This window comes from Scyliorhinus canicula, chromosome 10 (assembly GCF_902713615.1).
Source record: "Scyliorhinus canicula chromosome 10, sScyCan1.1, whole genome shotgun sequence".
Classification (NCBI taxonomy): domain Eukaryota; kingdom Metazoa; phylum Chordata; class Chondrichthyes; order Carcharhiniformes; family Scyliorhinidae; genus Scyliorhinus; species Scyliorhinus canicula.
The window spans coordinates 67,392,220-67,414,082 of record NC_052155.1 but is presented as its reverse complement, the minus strand read 5'-3'; the positions used below and the strand labels follow the sequence as shown (position 1 = coordinate 67,414,082).

The following is a 21,863-nucleotide window of genomic DNA, read 5'->3' as shown; positions in this document are numbered from 1 at the left end:
TATATGTCAGTACCTTTGTTCCTTATCAACAACTCAAATTGTTTTTCTATAGGCTCTTTTTCATGGAAAGTTTATTGACACTGGATTCTCACTACCATTCTACAAGCGTATGCTGACCAAGAAGCTCACAATTAAGGATCTGGAATCTATTGATCCTGAATTCTACAATTCCCTTATCTGGATTAGGTATGTACTTCATAGAATTATTGTAATTTTTACCCGAATAGACTGCTGAATGTAAATCAATCACCTCAGCTGAATTTGAACTTGTGTTTGTCTTGGGTAGAATTTAATAATTTGATGAGAGGGGGCTGAATTCTCCGCCGGCGGGATGCTCCGTTTTGCCGGCAGCCCGGAGTTTTCCCGACGGCGTGGGGCTGCTCCAAAATAGGAAACCCCATTGACTAGCCGGCATAATGTAGCAACCCGCCAGCGGGGTGAAATGGAAATGTCGCGCGGCAGGGTGGAGAATCCAGGCCAGGTTATCTTTCAATTTTAAATCTTTGAGTTTGTTCACATGGAAAATTAAATCCCCTGGTAGAATTCTGATCAGGTGACATTCTTACAATGGTTCATTATAACCATTTGCTTGCAAATGTGCACGAGTGGTCTGATCCCTCCTTTTCTATTCTCCACTATGCAGCTGGCATCGACTTCTAACTTTATCTCTGCATTGGGAGGGAGAGGGAGAGAAAATTGTGGGAACTAGCCATTTGCATAATCATAGATGAGAATCTGCAATGCACCAACATACTCTGTTAGTTAGGTTAAACGCAACAGTGTTTTCCTGAAGAAACAATATGATTCTGGACAACCTACTCAATTTACATTGAAACTGGTTCTTAGAGTTTCCCCCAGCTTGCATTGGTACATGAGTGAAATCGACTGATCCAGTGTAAGAGATGGTGGAACTGTATATTACATGAAGTGTAAATCAAGTTTCTCCAATCTTTAGTGCTGTTTAAAAAATCATTGTGCCCAAAGAATAAGTCATTTAGCCCATTTAAATAGTTCCTCTAATACCTTAACTTGCTCAGCTGTCTACTTTCAACTACATTTTGAATTTCTGGAATTACCTTTTAAAAAGAATTTAGAATACCCAATTTTTTCCCCAATTAAGAGGCAATTTAGCGTGGCCAATCCACCTACCCTGCATATTTTTGGGTTGTGGAGGCGAAACCCACGCAGATACAACAAGAATGTGCAAACTCCACACGGGCAGTGACCCGGGCCGGGATTGAACCAGGGACCTCAGCGCCGTGAGGCAGCAGTGCTAATCGCTGCTCCACCATCTTGAATGACGTTGATTCCATGAATTCAGTTTGTATATAATTCCAAATGTGTTGTCATTTATTTCAAGGTTTCCTAATATTTCAAAATTTACAATTTATTAATGTAAATTCAAACCCATAAATTCTATTGATTTTAATTAACTTTAAATTAACATTCTGGGTTTATGTGTACAATTTAATTATTTTCTTTATACATATAACCATATGGTTCTGTGGTGCAGAAGAAGGCTAATTACCTCCTTGCAACTTTGCTGTCTGAAAGATTTCTTCACTTAACGTTATTCTCCCTCCCTTTCCCTGTACTGCCGAACTTCTGATTTATAGATTCTACTTCCTTTTTCAAATCTATTATGGAATTACTTTCACCGCTTTGATATTAACGTACCATGATCTAACAATCCTCTGCACAAGAAAACCTTGCAACCTGTTCATTCACTTTTTTGGTGAATTTCTTAAATTTATGCCCTCTCATGAGTTACCATCTCATTGACCAATCAAAATAATTGCTTGTGATTTATTTTATCAAAAAATACAAAGAATTTTGAACGTCTCTGAAATCAAATCTCTTTTCTTGTAACGTGACTCCCACATTCACTGGCATATTCCCGACTTCATAATTATCTCCTTAGTTTACTTATTTCTCTGCCCATTCAACTAACTATGTTTTCCTGAGTTTACTTACAGCCTACACTAATAATAATTATTCAAATTTCATGTCATTTACAATTCTTTTTGTACGCCCTATATCCACTCTAGGATAGAGAAGAGTAGTGGCCCCAGTTTTTAATGCAATCCCTTTCAGCAAACGAGTGTGAGCAAAGCAAAACCGTTGTCCAACCAATGAGGTTTGCCAGAGGCTTGAACCATTTTTCATGGTTGGGCCTAATTGATAGTCTGCCAAAGCTATTTGAGCAGCTTGTCAATTATTGCTCTATCAGCCTACTCGGCATCATTAGTTAAGTGAGTTAAATGAACCTGAGCATAAAAGCCAAATAATCACCAAAAATGGGGCCACTGCCCTTCTCCATCTCAGTGTGTACATACAAAACGAATTGCAAGTGACATGAAATATGAATAATGATTATTAGTGAAGAAGACTCAGGAAATCATGGACATGTTAGTTTAATCAGTGGATAGACTAAGGAGGATGTGATGAGGAAGATTATGCCAGTGAACTTGGGAGTTGTGGCACTAGAAACTGAAATAAAGCAGTTTAACTGACTTTGTATGTAATCAAAGTGTTTATTTGGTCTGCCAAGAGAGTTTGGAGATGTGAACGTGTAAGATTATACATATGCAGTTTAGATCACAAGAGGACACTATTGAAAAGTAGATTAAAGGACAGTGAGGGTCAAATACCATTTAAACTTGAGACACTCAACTCACAATTGCCAATGACAGCAACTGAACTCATGCAGGAATCCGTGATAGACAAGAATCAGTAATAGTGTGAAGTTCTAAAATTCCTGCCAGAACCCAGTTTGGATTGATCCTATGGCCATGACATTATTTAAAAACTTTTCTCCTTGTGAAGATTTATTTAGTTGGAGGAAGAAGAACTAGTTCCTCTAGTTGGAGAAAGAAATTTGAATATACAAGTGTGAACTACAGAATGGTTCTAATAATATTCAACAAATGCCTTTTTAGAGATGAAAAATGCAGTAATGCAGTGTCCATTCACATTTGTATTCTAGTAACAGGAAAAAGCAGAATAAATTAGATAGATTTTTTTAGATGGATGCTAGTTTCATCTGTCACACATATACACCAAGAAAGTATCAATAAGGAAGATTTTGGGCTGGGGACACTCTTGGATTCTACCTGCAAGAAATATATTATTTATCTTCACCTCGGTGCTTTCACAAACTTTGTTCAACCTCTCTAAATCAAGTGAAGGAATGCTGGGTATCCCAACTACTTATGTTGTAAGCTTAATGACTTGCTGAAGGCACAATGTAGCTGCTCAGTCACTGAAATCAGCTAACACGTCATAGATTTAAGGATTGAATCTCACGTTTCCTGATCGGTATGGATCAGAACATTATCCCACTGAAATACCGGCAGAGGATCAATAGCGGAACTGTACCATGTTCAATTTATAAAATTAGCTACTTTCTGATTTGCATTTAAGTGCATTGATATCTCATAATGCTATTAACTCATTTCTTGTAGGGATAACAATATTGAAGAATGTGGCCTGGAAATGTATTTTGCTGTTGACATGGAAATTTTAGGAAAAGTTACCTCCCATGAACTGAAACAAGGAGGATCAAACATCTTAGTAACAGAGGAAAATAAAGAAGAATACATTGGGTAAAGCATTTTTTAAAATACGAAACACATTTGTCACAATATTGTAAAAGTTCTTGTGTCTGCTTGAAGCTTCTGTCAATTCTTTCCATGAAATATACTTTAACGCACAACAACAACGGCAGCGAAAGCCGTCCGGGAGAAACAAGTAACAACACCAATACCAGATCCATTCTCGTATTGTCCTCTCTGTATTGGACATAACTTGTCCAAGTCCAAAGATGTGTGGGTTAGGTGGATTGGCCATGCTAAATTGCCCGTAGTGTCCTAAAAAAAAGTAAGGTTAAGGGGGGGGGGGGGGGGGGGGGGGGGGTTGGGGGGTTGTTGGGTTACGGGTATAGGGTAGATACGTGGGTTTGAGTAGGGTGATCATTGCTCGGCACAACATTGAGGGCCGAAGGGCCTGTTCTGTGCTGTACTGTTCTATATCTATATCTATAACTCCTGTAATTATTTCTCCGGCACCCAAATGTATATATACCTCCCCAGTCCCCCCCCCCCCCCCCCCCCCCCCCACACCATACATACACACACACACAAGCATGTGTCTATTTATTGGTTAAACGTAATATTGCTAACTGTACAGAGGTGCTGTTTTTGAGCTGGGGTACAATATCCTACCAGTTTAAAAATATATATATTTCATTCTGTGTACATAACTGTAAATATACTATGTTCAAAAACCCAATAAAAACATTTTATTAAAAAAATTATACCAACTTTTAATTTTAGAACTAAACTGCCAACATAAACGTGTTAAATTGTAATACACACTTGCACCAGTAGCAGCCCTGTAACACTTCAGTTCTGTATCTTCTGAGTCTTCAGCCTCTACGACACAGAAATTCCTATTCCCTAACAAATGTATTTCTCTGCATTCTAAATTGCCATATACTTTCATTTTTAACTATAAACAATAATAAAATTGCAATATATAAAAACAAGGGCAGAGTATTTGATTTAGTCCCTTGCCCTCAAACTATGCTTCATCTGAAGATGGCACTTAACATGGTTCCCCAATGAGCAAATACATCAAAAATCATTAAAAGGATTCTTTAATAATCTTGGGATGAGCAACAGAGTGCAACATATATGCAACCAAATCAATGATAGCAGTATGCATCATCACCAAGGTGCACTGCCACAGCTTGTTAAGGTCCTTCGACAAGAACCTCTGAAACCTAGAAGGGCAAGGATGGATTCACATTGGAACACCACAGCCTGAAAACTAACCCCCCCCCTCCCCCCCCCCAAAAGCCAAGCACCATCCTGACTTGGGACTATATTGCCACTCCTTCACTATCGCTGGGCCAAAATCCGGCAACTCCCTCCCTAACAGCACCATGGTTGTACGTACACCACACGGACTGCAGCAGTTCAAGAAGGCAGCTCACTATGTCAAGGGCAATTCGAGGCTGATACTCACATCCTGTGAATGAATCAAAACAAGTTGCAGAAAAACTAATTCGTTCATGATGTTGTTTTGACATAGAAATATTGGTTAAGAATATAACATTCAAAATTATTCAATCTAGACTTCTTCAATCAACCAATCCTTCATCCATGCCAGCACCTTGCCCCTAACACCATGGGCTCTTATCTGATTCGGCAGCCTCCTGTACTGCTCCTTGTCAAAGGCCTTCAGGAAATCAAAATAGATCACGTCCACTAGCTCTCCTTCCTCTAACTTCCACATTACCTCCTCAAAGAATTCCTTTTTCAAAATTGATTTTTTCTAAACTTAGAGGACTCAATTCTTTTTTTCCAAATAAGGGGCAGTTTTGTGTGGCCAATCCACCTACCCAGCACATTGGTTTGTGGGAGTGAGACCCACGCTGACAGAGAGAATGTGGAAACTCCACACAGACAGTGGCCCGGGGCCGTGAGGCAGCAGTGCTTACCACTGCGCCACCGTGCCGTCCCCTTCTCAAAGAATGCTAACGGATTTGTCAAGCATAACCTCCCCTTGACGAAGCCCTACTGATCAGTCCTCTTTTACCATGCACTTCTAAGTACTCTATAATCTCATCCTTAATAACAGACTCTCAAATCTTACCAACGACTGAAGTCAGGCAAACTGGCCTGTAATTTCCCATCTTCTGCCTCCCTTCCTTCCTAAACAGGGATGTTACATTAGCGATTTTCCAGTCCTCTGGGTCCTCCCTGACTCCAGTAATTCCTAAAAGATCACCATCAATGCTTCCACACTCTCCTCAGCTATCTCCTTCTGAACCCTGGGTTGTAGTCCATCCGGTCCAGGTGATTTATCCATCTTCAGACCTTTCAGCTTCATCAGCACCTTCTCCTGAGTGATGGCCATGCTTTGCCCCTTGACTCTCTTGAAGTTCTGGTATGGTACTGGTGTCTTCCACCATGAAGATTGATACAAAGTAACTATTCTGCCATTTCTTTTTTCCCCATTACTACTTCAGCCTCATTTTCCAATGATCCAATGTATATTTTTGCCTCTTTTTTAGCTTTCATATACCAGAAAAAAACTCTTGCATTCTTCCCCCCCTCCCCCTCTCTCTCCCCCTTGTTTGCTTTTTTAGTTATCCTCTGCTTGCTTCTGAAGGCGTCACAATGGGGCTGTTTAGCTCACTGGGCTAATCGCTGGCTTTGAAGGCAGACCAAGGCAAGCTGGCAGCACATTTCGATTCCCGTACCAGCCTCCCCGAACAGGCGCCGGAATGTGGCGACTAGGGGCTTTTCACAGTAACTTCATTTGAAGCCTACTCGTGACAATAAGCGATTTTCATTTCATTTTCATTCCTCTGGCTTCCCACTAATCCTCGCCACATTGTATTCTTTTTCTTTTGCTTTTATGCTGTCCCTGATGTCTCTTGTCAGCTATGGTTGCCTCACCCTCTCCTTAGCATGTTTTCTCCTCCTTGGGATGAATTTCTGTTGTGCCTCCCGAATAACTCCCGAATAAAATCCTTGACATTGCTGTTCCATCATATTCCTGCTCGGATCTCCTTCCAATCAACTCTGGTCAGCTCCTCCCTCATGTCTTTGTAGTTACATTTACTCAATTGTAATACTGTGACATCTGATTGCAGCTTCCCTCTCTCAAACTGCAGAGTGAATTCTATCATATTGTGGTCACTGCCCACTAAGGGTTCCTTCACCTTAAGTTCCCTAAACAAGTCTGCCTCATTACACATCACCAAATCCAGAATTGTGGTTCCTTAGTAGGCTGTACCACAAGCTGCTCCAAAAAAATATCTTGTAAACCTTCCATGAATTCCTTTTCTTGGGATCCACTACCAATCTGATTTTTCCAGTCCACCTGCACTTTGAAGTCCCCATGATTATTGTAATATTGCCTTTCTTATATGCCTTTTCTATCTCCTGATTTATTTTCTGTCCCACATCCTGACTACTGCTGGGGGCCTGTACATTACTCCCATCAGGGTCTTTTTACCTCTGCAATTCCTCAACTCTACCCACAGAGATTCTATGCCTTCTGATCCTATATCGCTCCTTGCTACCGATTTAACTTCATTCCTTACTAACAATGCAACCCCACCCACTTTGCCCATCTGTCTGTCATTTTGAAGGACACATATCTTTGTATATTTAGATCCCAACCCTGATTCCCTTGCAGCCACATGTTTGTGATGCCCGCAACATCGTACATCTAAATTTCCATACAACTATTGTTCTCCACTTAATACATTTAATAGAGTCAGAATTCACATGCTTAGTCATTTGATTTTGGCATATTGCTCAATTGTGCTGTCCAGTGAATGCAGCTTTGCTTTATGTTGTAGTTTAGAGTAATTGTTTGAACAGTATCAATTTGCATATTTACTTTACACCATGACCTCTGCCCTTGCAGTCTCATGGCAGAATGGCGATTTTCTCGTGGGGTGGAAGAACAGACCAGAGCTTTTTTGGATGGCTTTAATGAGGTAGTACCTCTACAGTGGCTCCAGTACTTTGATGAAAAAGAGCTAGAGGTGAGACTGTTACTATTATTTTTTTTCAAATAATAAAAAGTAACTTAATTTATTAAAGAGTAATAGAACTTTCCATGTAGCTTGTGTTACTCTCCCATATACATTACCTGCCTGGCCCATTATTTTATAAGGGGGAATCCTTGCTTTAATTTGTCATACAATCCATGCTTAAATTTTGATATTTTAAATCAAGTGCAGTTAGAATCCAAGAATGCAGGACGAGGCTCGATCATGCCTCTGCTGACTCTTTGGTAGAGCTACTCAATCAGTCCCAATTCTCTGCTCTTTTCCCATAGCCCCATGTTTTATTTTCCATTCAAATATTTTTGAAAGAGGCAATTGAACCTGCTTTGATCTCCCTTTCAGGTTCTTTTGTCATAACCACCTTAAACCTGTGTGACTATCTTTTGCTACTGGAAACGGTTTTTTCGATTCTGCTCTATAAAAACTGTTCCATGATGTTGAACACTGCAAATAAATATCCGTTTAACCTTCTCTGCTCTTTTAGGAAAACATCTCCAACTTCTCTAAGCTAACCACAAAACTGAAGTCCCTCATCCATGGCATCTTTCTAATAAATCTCTTTGTACCCTCCCTGAGGTGTTGACATGCTTCCTAAAGTGTAATACCCAGAATTGAGCTCAAGACTCAAGCTGAGGCCTAACCAATATTTTATAATTTCCTTGTTTTGGTACTCTTGTCTCTATTAATGCTTTTTTAGAACACTTCTCAACGTGCCATGGCACCTCCAAATATTTGTGTACACACATCTCCTATAAAATTGTATAATTTAGTTATATTGCCATTCCTAAATCATCTTATTAGAACGCTTCACTTCAAGCTTTGCTCTATTAAATGTCATCCACCATGAATCTGCCCATTACACCAGTGCGTATCCTCTTGGAATCTGTTACCATCCTCCTAATTGCTTAGTATATCTCTTCAGTTTTGAACCATTCACACATTTTGAAAATATGCCCAGTATACCAACGTCATTAATAGGGAACAAAAGGAGCAGTGTCCTAATACCGACTGCTCGGAAAACATCACTATATACTTGCCTCCAGTTAGAAAAACAATTACTCACCACAAAGTTCTGCCTGCTGTCCCTTAGCCAATTTAAGATCCAAGTGCCAGTTTAATGGGCTGTAATATACTTTTACAAGCACAAGCATACCAATGGTATTTTAAAAAATTCTAACCTCTATTCTACCCATGTGGAACCCCGGACTGAGGGATAGGCAGACGGCCCACCACTTTTCACTGCTTGTCTGTGATTATCATATGGAAGAAGTGCACATTTACTCACACCATTCCCTAGTTTCCTGTCTCCCCTCATGTCCCTTCTGAACTCATTGCATCCATGAGACCCACCTCCTGCTCCCTCTACCCTCTAAACATCTGTACCTAACTTCCCTTTTTGGTCCCAATGTTTGCTGATATTGTTGACAGTTCTCTATCTTCAGGTACTGTACTTCTCTCCTTGAAATCTGACATCATCACCACTCAAATGAAACAAAGACTTGACCATAGCATCCTTGCAAGTACCACCTCGCCACCAACCCCTCCTTTTCTACTTGTAGTCTTTGAATGTGTGTCACCTCCCAAATTCATTCCCATCTTTTCCAGACTTCCAGCTTTGAATCCCTCCATCGAGTTTCCTCCCACACCACAGTACCAAGATAACTGTTTGCAAATTTTTGCCATTTTAGGTGGCAGTGACAAAAAATAACTATCCCTCCTTGTCTTACTTTACCTGTATGCAATCTTTGACATCCTCCTCTAAAACCTCTGCAGCTAGAGTATCACCTACAATGGTTTCTTTTCCCATTTTTACACCTTTGTTAGCCCCCAAGGATCTATCCTCTGTCTCCTCATATTTCTCTTCTACTTGTTGCCCTCTGCAACATCATTTGAAGACATAGTGTTAGTTTTCACATGTACGTTGATAACACGCAGTTCTACCTCACCACTACCTTTCTTGAATCCTCCACTTTTTCTAAATTAATCAAACCGCTGGTGCGTAATCAGTATTGGTTCAGCAGAAGTGCACACTGGTTAATTATTGGGAAGATTGAAATCATTATCTTTGGTTCCCACTACAGACTCCATTCCCTAGCTACAGAATTCATCCTATTCCCTGGCAACTTCCTCAGGCTGAACCACACTGTTTGAATATTGGTGTCAGCTATAATTCAAAAATGTACTTCTACATATCTGGGCCATCACTGAGACCTCCTATTTACACCTCCATGATATTGCTCAACACCACCTCTGCCTCAAAACCCTCAAACGTGTGTTTGCTATCTTGGAACTTGACTATTCAACATACCAATGACGGGGTCTCCCATATTCTATCCTCCATAAAATTGAAGTAATCCAAAAACTCTTCTGCTTGTCTTCTTAACCCCACCAAGCCCTGTTCACCCATCACCCCTGTGCTTACTGACCGACTGACTCTTGGTTAAGCAACATCTCTATTTTCCTCCTTGATTTCAAATCTGTTCATGTCCTTGCTCCTCCCTAACAATGTCCTTGCTCCTCCTTATCATTTTTCTGCATTCTAACAGTAACTACACTTTAAAAGCACTTAATTGCTGCAAAGGTACTGAATTGCGGCAAAAGGTTTTGGGGCAATTTTTTTGGAATGAAAGCACTATATGCAAATATTCTATCTCTGTAATCTCCTCCAACTCCATAACCCTCAAGGATGTCTGCCCTCCTCTAATTATGGCCTCTGAAACAACATCCGATTTTCATCACTCCCATCATTCAGTAGCTGCGACTTCTTCTGCTCTGAGCTCTGGAGTTCCCTCTACTAACCTCTCTACCACACTTCTTCCCTTTTGTCTTTCAAGGCATTCCTAAAAACCTACCTCTTTGAGCTTTTGCCCATTTCCGTTAATATCACCCGAAGTGGCTTGTTGTCAAATCTTGATTTATAATACTCCTTTGAAGTGCTTCGGGTGTTTTATTACATTAAAAGTGTTATTTATATACAAATTTTTTTTAAAGCAAGCTTTTTTATTCCCATCGTTCCACTTCAGTGTCTTTCTCCTCCCCTCATTCAGAATCATGTGACAACCCTGGTTAACTTAAAATGTGCTACCTAAGTTAGGTTTATTAAACCAGTTGCAACAGGTCAAGACATAATTAAATAAGAAAAAAGGAATAAAATTCAGAAGAGAATGTATTATGAGCTAAAATAAATTGTGCAATGAGAAAGGATTAATTAATGATCTCGTAGTCAAGACGTCCCTAGGTATAATGTGATTGAATTTTGAATTCAGTTTGCAGGAGAGAAGAGTGGGTCCAAGACCAGTATATTAAACTTTAAATAAGGGTAATTATGTGGGCATGAGAACAAATCTAGTTAAAGTGAATTGACAAATTAGTCTGGGGGGATAGGCCAAAACAGATGCAGTGACAAACCTTTAAGGGGAAACGAGAAAGAAAAATTCCAAGGGAAGGACCCACCATCAGCGGCTAACTAAAGAAGTTAAAGATAGTAGAAAGCTTAAAGAAAAATAATATAATTGTGCAAAGGTGGGTGACAGGTCAGAAGATTGCACAGAATGTTGAAAAAGCAAAGAATGACTAAAAGAGTAAAAAGGAGGGAGAAATTGGAGTACGAGAGAATGCTAGCTAGAAATTTAAAAATAGATAGAGTTTCTGTAGCTGATTTAAAAAAGAAAAGTTAACAAAGTGAGCAATGGTCCTATATGGGGAGTTAATCATGGAAAATCAGGGGAGATGACCGATGAATTGAGTAGATCTTCAGTAGAGATCAGGGGCTGGATTCTCCAAGTCTCCATGCCAAAATCGCGTTTGGCGCTGAGGTGGAGAATGGCCGTTTACTGGAAATCGGGACCGGCACCGCTGAAGTGATTCTCCGGTCCCCAGAGAATCGCTCACTCGCGATCTACGCGGCGCAGGTAGGGGGCTATTGACAGAGCCCCCCCCATGATTCTCCACGTAAAACTGGCCAAGTTCCCGACGGCATGGTTCTAGCCAAATATCGGCTGTCAGGGATCTCTGGTGGCGGCTGCGGACTCAGTCCGCGGTCGCCCTGGTTGGGGGGGGGCTACATTTCTGATGACAGTACACGGTGCAAGTCCACCATGTCGCACAGTGCGCCCACTTTTTTACGCTGGCGTGGGAACATAGTCCCATTTTTGGAGAATCCAGCCCCAGGTCTTCACTATGGAGGATACAAGTAACACCACAGAAATAGCTGTAAATCAGGAAATGGAAGGGAGGGAGAAACTCAAGAAAATTGCAATCATCAGGGAAATATACTGAACAAATTATTGAAACTGCGAGCTAACAAAGCCTGGATTCAGATGGAGTTTATCCTAGGGTCTTAAAATAAGTGAGTCGTGAGACAGTTGATGCGTGGATTTAAATTTTCCAAAATTCACTAGATTCAGGGAAGGTTCCATTAGTTTGGAAAATCGCAAATGTAACTCCTTACTTCAAAAAGGGAGGAAATCAGAAAGCTGGAAACTAAAGGTCAGTTAGCTTAACGTCATAGGGAAAATGATGTATTATTAAAGTTGTTTTACTAGGACACTTAAATAAATTCAAGGTAATCGGGCAGAGACAGTGTAGTTTTGTGAGGGGAATATCAGGTTTAATCAATTTATTGGAGTTCTTTACATAAGTAATGTGCTGTGCATAAAGGGGAATTGGTGGGTGCACTGTACTTAGATTTCCAAAAGGAATTTGATAATGTGCTACATCAAAGGTTGTTGCAGATAATAAAAGCTCATGGTGTCGGCCTGTAGGGGATAACCTACTGGCATGGACAGAGGATTGTCTAGTTAACAGGAAACAGTGAGTAGCCATAAATAGATCAGTTTTCTGGTAGGCAATATTTATCGAATTGTGTACCACAGGGATCAGTTCTGGGGCCTTAATGTTTTGCAAAATGTCAATGATTTGGATGCAGGGACCGACGGTATGGTTTCTAAGTTTGCTAATGATACAAAGATAGGTAGGAAAGTAAGTTGTGAAGAGAGCATGAGTTTACCAAGGGGTTGTCAATAGGTTAAGAACATGGTAACACAGTGGTTAGCACTGTTGCTTCACAGCTCCAGGGACCCGGGTTTGATTCCCGGCTTCTGTCATTGTCTGTGCAGAGTCTGCACATTCTCCCTATGTCTGTGTGGATTTCATCCCACATGTCCTGAAAGATGTGCTTGTTAAGTGAATTGGCCATTCCGAATTCTCCCTCAGTGTGGGCAGAAAAGTGGAAAATGGTATTCAATCCGGAAAAGGGTGAAGTAATGCATTCCGGGGAGCGCAAAGAAAACAATGGAACACTCAATAAACGGGAAGATCATGAGAGGGGTTGAGGAAGTAAGAGACCTTGGAGTCATGTCCACAAGTCCTTGAAGGTGGCAGGACAGGTGGACAAGATGGTCAAGGAGGCATATGGAATGCACTCCTTTATTCGGCGGGATATTGAATACAAGAGCAGGGATGTAATGATGGAACTGTATAAAATGCTGGTTAGGCCACAGCTGGAAGTTTGTGTCCAGTTCTTGTCACCGCATTACATGAATGAGCTAATTTCTGTGGAGAGAGTACAGAGGAGATTTACCAGAATGTTGCCAGGGCTTGAAAATTGCAGTTATTAGGAGAGATTGGATAGGCTAGGGTTATTTTCCTTGGAACAGCGGAGGCTAAGGAGTGTTCTAATTGGCTTGTACAAAATTATGAGGGGACCTAGACAAGTAAGGCAGGAAATGCCTGATTTCCCCTAGCTGAGGGGTTAATTACCAGGGGGCATAGATTTAAGGTGATTGGTAGAAGGATTAGAGGGGAAATGAGGAAAATCGTTTCACCCAGATAGTGGTGGGCTTTTAGAATTCATAGCCTAAGTTGGTAGTTGAGGCTGAAACATTCAGCTCATTTAAAAGGTACCTGGATCTGCATCTGAAGTGCTGTAATCTACAAGGCTACAGACCAGATATTGGAAAGTGGGGTTAAAATGAGAGGCTAGTTTCTTTTTTATCTTTTAAGCCAGCACAAACATGATGGGTTGAATGGCCTCTTTTCGCGCCGTAATATTTTTATGGTTCTAAAAGGGAACCAATTGTTATCTTGTATTTGGATTTCCAAAATACATTTGTTAAGGTGCCACATAAAAGGTATAACAGCTCATGGTGTTGGAGGGAGAGCATATTAGCATCGAAGGAGGATTGACTCTTCCATTGGAGAATTGGAATAACGGGTTGGAATACTGTAATTAGTAGGGTGCACAGGGATCGGTGCTGGTGTCTCAAGTATTTACAATCTATATTAATAAATTAGTTGATAGGGCAGAGTACTTTGTAGCCATATTTGCTGACGATCCAAAAATAAGTGGGAAAGCAAGTTCTGAGGAGGACATAAAAAATCTGCAAAGGGATATCAGTAGGTAACGTAAGTGGACAATAGTTTGGTGATGGAGTATAAGATGAGAAAACATGAGATTCTCATTTTGGTAGGAAGAACATAAAAGCAGAACATTATTAAAATGGAAAAAACGGAAGGATGTTGCAGTTCCAAGGGATCGGGTTGTACTCCGACATAAATGACAAAATGTTAACATGCTGGTAACTAAGTAATTAGGAAAGCAAATAAATTGGCCTTTATTGCAAGGGGGATGGAGTTTACAAGTAGGTAAGTCTTGTTATAATTATAGAAGACCGCGTTGGTGAGACCGTACGCAGTACAGATTTCATTTCTTTATTTAAGAAGGGATATATTTGTATTGGAGGCAGTTCAGATAAAGTTCACAAGATTGATTCCTGGGATGAAGGGGAAAAGAACAAAGAAAAATTACAGCACAGGAACAGGCCCTTCGGCCCTCCAAGCCTGCGCTGATCCAGATCCTCAATCTAAAACTGTTGCCTATTTTCCAAGGATCTGTATCCCTCTGCTCCCTGCCCATTCATGTATCTGTCTAGATACATCTTAAATTATGCTATCGTGCCCGCCTCTACCACCTCCGCCGGCAATGCGTTCCAGGCACCCACCACCCTCTGTGTAAAGAACTTTCCACGCATATCTCCCGTAAACTTTTCCCCTCTCACCTTGAACTCGTGACCCCTAGTAATTGAGTCCCCCATCTGGGAAAAAGCTTCTTGCTATCCACCCTGTCTACCTCTCATGATTTTGTAGACCTCAATGAGGTCCCTCCTCAACCTCCGTCTTTCTAATGAAAATAATCCTTATCTACTCAACCTCTCTTCATAGCTAGCACCCTCCATACCAGGTAACATCCTGGTGAACCTCCTCTGCACCTTCTCCAAAGCATCCACATCCTTTTGGTAATGTGGCGACCAGAACTGTACGCAGTATTCCAAATGTGGCCGAACCAAAGTCTTATACAACTGTAACATGACCTGCCAACTCTTATACTCAATACTCCTTCCGATGAAGGAAAGCATGCTGTATGCCTTCTTGACCACTCTATCGACCTGCGCAGCCACCTTCAGGGTATAATGGACCTGAACACCCAGATCTCTCTGTACATCAATTTTCCCCAGGGCTTTTTCATTTACCGTATAGTTCGCTCTTGAATTGGATCTTCCAAAATGCATCACCTTGCATTTGTCCGGATTGAACTCCATCTGCCATTTCTCCGCCCAACTCTCCAATCTGTCTATATTCTGCTGTATTCTCTGGCAGTCCCCTTAACTATCTGCTACTCCACCAATCTCAGTATCATCTGCAAACTTGCTAATCAGACCACCTATACCTTCCGCCAGATCATTTATGTAAATCACAAACAACAGTGGTCCCAGCATGGATCCCTGTGGAACACCACTAGTCACAGTTCTCTATTTTGAGAAACTTCCTTCCACTACTACTCTCTGTCTCCTGTTGCCCAGCCAGTTCTTTATCCATCTAGCTAGTATACCCTGGACCCCATGAGACTTCACTTTCTCCATCAGCCTACCATGGGGAACCTTATCAAATGCCTTGCTGAAGTCCATGTATATGACATGCACAGCCCTTCCCTCATCAATCAACTTTGTCACTTCCTCAAAGAATTCTATTAAGTTGGTAAGGCATGACCTTCCGTGCACAAAACCATGTTGCCTATCGCTGATAAGCCCATTTTCTTCCAAATGGGAATAGATCCTATCCCTCAATATCTTCTGCAGCAGCTTCCCTACCACTGACGTCAGGCTCACCGGTCTATAATTACCTGGATTATCCCTGCAAGTTGAGCAGTCTATAATCTTTGGGCTTTAGAAAAATGTTAAGTTATGATACATATAAGATGCTGAAGGGTTTGACAGGGTAGGGTGTTGAGAGGATATTTTTCTTTGTGGGGTTAATCTAGAACCAGGAGCAAAGTTTCAGAATAAGGTATCTGCCATTTAAGACGAATAAGAGAAGGAATTTATTTGGTCAGAGGGTCATTAATCTTTGGAATTTTGTATCCCAGGGACCAGTTGAGGCTTAGTTATTGAATATATTCAAGATTGAATTGCACAGATTTTCAGGAGTCGACAGTAATAGGATGCAAACAGAAAGGAGAGTTGAGACCGCAATCAGATCAACTATGATCTTATTGACTTGTCGGTTCGAGGGGCCAAATGTCCGACAACTACTCCTACTTCTTAAGTTCTTACATTCTTGAGTTATTTTCTAAAGAAGAAAAAACCCAAGCTGTTTAACCTGTTCCAAACTTTTTAATTTCTCAGTCTGGTATCACCCTTGTAAGTTGTTCTTTTACTTTCTCTGATGCTCCTGTGCTCTTTTTATGGTATGCAGATCAGAATTGTGCACAGTGCTCTTCTCCAGCCTGATCAGTGTCCCATGCAAATTTAACATAACTTCATCACTTTTGAATTCTATAACCCTAGAAATAAAGGTAAAGCTTTGTTAGCATTTTTAACTGCCTTCTTTACCTGCAATGCTGTTTTAATAGATTTATTTCACTTCGGACCCTTTGTTCTTCTGCTCAATTCAGTTTCGATATAAGAGCAGAATTAGGCCAGTCTGCTCCGCCATTTTATCACGGCAGTTCTCATCCTGGCTTTAACTCCACTGTCCTGCCCGTTCGCCACAACCCTTCAACCCATTACCAATTAAAAATCCGTCTAACTCCTCAAATTTACTCACTGTCCCAGCATCCACCACACTCTGTGGTAGAGAATTCCACAGATTCACAACCCTTCGGGAGAAGTAATTTCTCCTCCACTCAGTTTAAAAATTTTTAATTTGCTCAGCTTCTCGTTTTGTATGTTGTAGATGATTTTCTATTTTTTCTACCATAGTACATCTTCTATTTATGTATGTTAATGTTTATTTATAACATAATCAATCACCCAGCCTGCAAGGTTGCTCAAGTCTTTTCTTATTCATTCTTGGGATATGGGTATCACTGGCTAGGCCAGCATTTAATGCCCATCTCTATTTGCCCTTGAGAAGGTGGTGGTGAGCTGCATTCTTGAACTTCTGCAGTCCATGTGTTGGAAGTGCACACATAGTGCTGTTAGGGAGGTAGTTCCAGGATTTTGACCCTGTGACAGTGAAGGAATGGTGATATATTTCCAAGTCAGGATGGTGGATGGCTTGGATGTGAACCTCCAGCTGGTGGTGTTCCCATGTGTCTGCTGCCCTTGTCCTTCAAAATGATAGTGGTCATAGGTTTGGAAGGTCCTGTTCAAGGAGACTTGGTGAGTTTCTGCAGTGCATCTTGTAGATGGTCCACACTGCTGCCACTGTATGTCGGTGGTAGAGGGAACGGATGTTTAAGGTGGTGGCTGGGGTGCCATTCAATCGGACTGCTTTGTCCTGAATGGTGTCAAGCTGCTTGAGTGTTGTTGGCACTGCAGTCATCCAGTTATTGGGAGAATATTCCATTACACTTCTGACCTGTGCCTTGTGGATAGGCTTTGGGGAGTCAGGAGGCGAGTTGCTAGCCACAGGATTCCAAGCTTTGACTTGCTCTTACAGCCATATTGTTCATATGGCTGGTCCAGCTCAGTTTCTGGTCAATGGTAACCCCCAAGATCTTGATGCTAAGCGATTGAGCTACGGTAATGCCACTTAATGTGAAGGGACGATGGTTAGATTCTCTCTTGTTGGAGATGGCAGTTGTCTGGCACTGTATGCTATGTATCACATGGGAGGGTTTAAACTAACTGTGTCACACGGGAGGGTTTAAACTAGTATGGCAGGGGGGTGGGGTACCAGAGCAAGAGGTCAGAATGTGAACACATTGAGGGAGAACTAGTGAATAGGGCCAGTATGGCTCTGAGGACGAGCAGACAGGGAGATGTTGCTGAAAACAATGGGCCTGATGGCTGAGGTGCATATGTTTTAATGCAAGAAGTATAACGGGAAAGGCAGGTGAACTTAGAGCTTGGATTAGTACTTGGAACTATGATGTTGTTGCCATTACAGAGACCTGGTTGAGGGAAGGACAGGATTGGCAGCTAAACGTTCCAGGATCTAGATGTTTCAGGCGGGATAGAGGGGGATGTAAAAGGGGTGGCGGAGTTGCGATACTGGTTAGGGAGAATATCACAGCTGTACTATGGGAGGACACCTCCGAGGGCAGCGAGGCTATATGGGTAGAGATCAGGAATAAGAAGGATGCAGTCACAATGTTGGGGGTTTACTACAGACCTCCCAACAGCCAGCGGGAGATAGAGGAGCAGATAGGTAGACAGATTTTGGAAAGGAATAAAAGCAACAGGGTTGTTGTGATGGGAGACTTCAACTTCCCCAATACTGACTAGGACTCACTTAGTGCGAGAGGCTTGGACAGGGCAGAGTTTGTAAGGAGCATCCAGGAGGGCTTCTTAAAACAATATGTTGATATGTAGATAGGGATGAGGCTGTACTGGACCTGGTATTGGGGAATGAGCCCAGCCAGGTGGTAGAAGTTTCAGTAGGGGAACATTTCGGGAACAGTGACCACAATTCAGTAAATTTTAAAGTGCTGGTGGACAAGGATAAGAGTGGTCCTAGGGTGAATGTGCTAAATTGGGGGAAGGCTAATTATAACAATTTTAGGCAGGAACTGAAGAACCTAGATTGGGGTGGATGTTTGAGGGGAAATCAACATCTGACATGTGGGAGGCTTTCAAATGTCAGTTGAAAGGAATTCTGGACCGGCATGATTCCTGTGCGGAAGAAGGATAAATACGGCAAATTTCAGGAACCTTGGATAACGAGAAATAGTGTAGGCCTTGTCAAAAAGAAAAAGGAGGCATTTATCAGGGCTAGAAGGCTGGGAACAGACGAAGCCTGTGTGGAATATAAGGAAAGTAGGAAGGAACTTAAGCAAGGAATCAGGAGAGCTAAAAGGGGTCTCTAACAAGTCATTAGCAAATAGGGTTAAGGAAAATCCCACGGCTTTTTACACGTACATAAAAAGCAAGAGGGTAGCCAGGGAAAGGGTTGGCCCACTGAAGGATAGACAAGGGAATCTATTTGTGGCGCCAGAGGAAATGGGCAAGGTACTAAATTAATACTTTGCATCAGTATTCACCAAATAGAAGGAATTGGTGGATGTTGAGTCTGGAGAAGGGTGTGTAGATAGCCTGGGTCACATTAAGATCCAAAAAGACGAGGTGTTGGGCGTCTTGAAAAATATTAAGGTAGGTAAGACCCCAGGGCCTGATGGGATCTACCCCAGAATACTGAAGGAGGCTAGAGAGGAAATTGCTGAGGCCTTGACAAAAATCTTTGGACCTTCACTGTCTTCAGGTGATGTCCCGGAAGACTGGAGAATCGCCATTGTTGTTCCTTTGTTTAAGAAGGGTAGTATGGATAATCCAGGGAACTACAGGCCAGTGAGCCTCACGTCAGTGGTCGGGAAATTACTGGAGAGAATTCTTCAAGACAGGATCTACTCTCATTTGGAAGCAAATGGGCGTATTAGCGAGAGGCAGCATGGTCTTGTGAAGGGGAGGTCATGTCTCACTAACTTGATAGAGGTTTTCGAAGAGGTCACGGAGATGCTTGATGCAGGTAGGGCAGTGGATGTTGTCTATATGGACTTCAGTAAGGCCTTTGACAAGGTCCCTCATGGCAGACTGGTACAAAAGGTGAAGTCACACAGGATCAGGGGTGAGCTGGCAAGATGGATACAGAACTAGCTAGGTCATAGAAGGCAGAGAGTAGCAATGGAAGGGTGCTTTTCTAATTGGAGGGCTGTGACTAGTGGTGTTCCGCAGGGATCAGTGCTGGGACCTGTGCCGTTCGTAGTATGTATAAATGATTTGGAGGAAAATGTAAATCCCCGGAGTATTGCCTTGGGTCTCTGGATTACTAGTCCCGTGACAATACCACTGCGCAGCCTCCCTAGTCTATGGTATTTCTGTTCCTCCTCCGTGTTAGCTGTGTTCGCAGTGCTGTGTCATCTGCAGAATTTGACATGAAAGTATCCTAAACACCAGTGGGAGTGAAGAATCTAAGATGACTTTAGTACCAGTCCCTTCCACCCCCCCCCTCTACTTTCTTTCCCTGTGGGAAACGAACACACCTCTTATAAACACTCTAACAGGCCAGTTGGGATTGGGAATTACAAAGGTGAATAATCACTTTTGCCTGATTTTCTCAGATTACCACGGCTAATTTGCCAATGAGTTTATAATCCTAATTTCCCTAAGATTTGGCTGTGTTGGCAATATGACAATGTTTAATTTTGATTGTAAAATAATTACTTGACACTCTAATTACTTGCCACAGTGCTCAATGCAGTTCTGGAATAAAACTTTATTGTCTGTCTCTGCAGGTTATGCTCTGTGGCATGCAGGAAGTAGATCTTACTGACTGGCAGAGGAATACAGTCTACCGCCATTACACCAGAAATAGCAAACAAATCATTTGGTTCTGGCAGGTATGGATCGCAGAATTTTTAAAAGTGATAGATATCTGTTCTGCACTACGTGCAATAATTATAAATCAATTGAATTTGTGTGCGTAATTTAAGAGGATAGCATGTCATATTACCTTGGTGATGATGTCACTAATATACGGATTTTAACTTTTCTATTATTGATAGGGGCTTTTGAAACATTACCTAAATTTTCAATTGCATATTTTAAAATCCCTATCATCAACACAAAAACAATGATTTATTGGATCAATGGTTTTCATTCAGATCTGACATCTTGGTATTTCCCTCTTCTGACAATCTGATCTACCTTTCCATTGAACCATATTTTGTATTTAGAAAATATTTTATTAAGGCATTTATAATTTTAACATTTTTAAACAGGAAAATCCAACAAAGACAAAGAACCCACAGTGACATAGCCATCCCCCCCCCCCCCCCCCCGAACACAGACCCCAACCAACATGGTCCATATAAACACTCCGTCTCAGGGGCCTCCCTTCATTGGTTTTCCTACTCTTATTCGTCACTTCCATGCCTCCCACCCCCTTGCTGACAGGCTAATTTTCCTTAAAGAAGTTGATGAACGGCTGCCACCTCCGAATGAACCCCTGTAACGAACCCCTGAAGGAGAATTTGATTTTCTCCAACCTGAGAAACTCAGCCATGCCGCTTACCCATATCCCCGACTTCGGGGGCTCCAAATCCCTCCATCCCAGCAGAACCCGTCTCCAAGCCACTGTTGCTCGTTCTGGGTGAGTGTGCTTAACACTCAATTTGGCTCTGTTTCGTTCCTTAGCTCTAGAGTCGGCAGGTATCGTTAAGATACCGCCACAAGTTTCAAGTTCAAGTTCAAAGCAATAAATCCATACACCAATTAGTAAGTTCAAACAAGACACGTTTATTATATTACAGTAATCTACTAATCATGCATATAAAACTATAAGACTAGGCTAATCCTACCACTAATAGGCCAAATACTTATCTGGATAAGGGGACTGCCGGATCAGGGAACAACGGCCTCTAGCTTTGTCCTGGGTCCGCAGGCTTCCAGTAGTTATGGACTAAAGGGGGTCTGGAGTGTCTACTCTCGTAGCGTGCGTTGTGACACTTCCGTGTTGCCGGCTGCTGTCCAGACCTCTCCTCCTCAAGGTTCTTCTGCTGCAACGGTGTTCTGCTGGGAGGGCTGGTTGGTCAAGGAGAGGCTGGCAGAGAGAGAGAGCTGGGGTCGCGGTCTCTGTCTTATACTCCTCTCAGGGTCTTGCGCCCACCTGGGCGGACCCTCTATACTCTCGCAATCGATTAGGTCTCTTCCCAATCGATTGATTTGAATTCCCCAATAACGGGGCAATACCTCGATCACTGGGGCGGTTCTTGGGACTTATTGTTTTGGACTTCTTTGGCGCCGAAAAGTCTGGCCTTCCATTCAATGTATCGATT

The 21,863-nt window shown here is 41.9% G+C and overlaps 1 protein-coding gene across 2 annotated transcripts in view; it reads left to right on the top strand.

The window, feature by feature from the left end:
• The window catches only part of LOC119972433 (NEDD4-like E3 ubiquitin-protein ligase WWP1), a 291,224-nt gene that overhangs the window by 251,633 nt on the left and 17,728 nt on the right, over positions 1-21,863 (top strand). For both annotated transcript variants that reach the window (XM_038809115.1, XM_038809116.1), the window contains 4 exons: positions 53-186; positions 3,465-3,605; positions 7,447-7,567; positions 20,322-20,426. In XM_038809115.1, the coding sequence (XP_038665043.1) occupies positions 53-186; positions 3,465-3,605; positions 7,447-7,567; positions 20,322-20,426 (501 nt within the window). The remainder of the gene's footprint in view (positions 1-52; positions 187-3,464; positions 3,606-7,446; positions 7,568-20,321; positions 20,427-21,863) is intronic.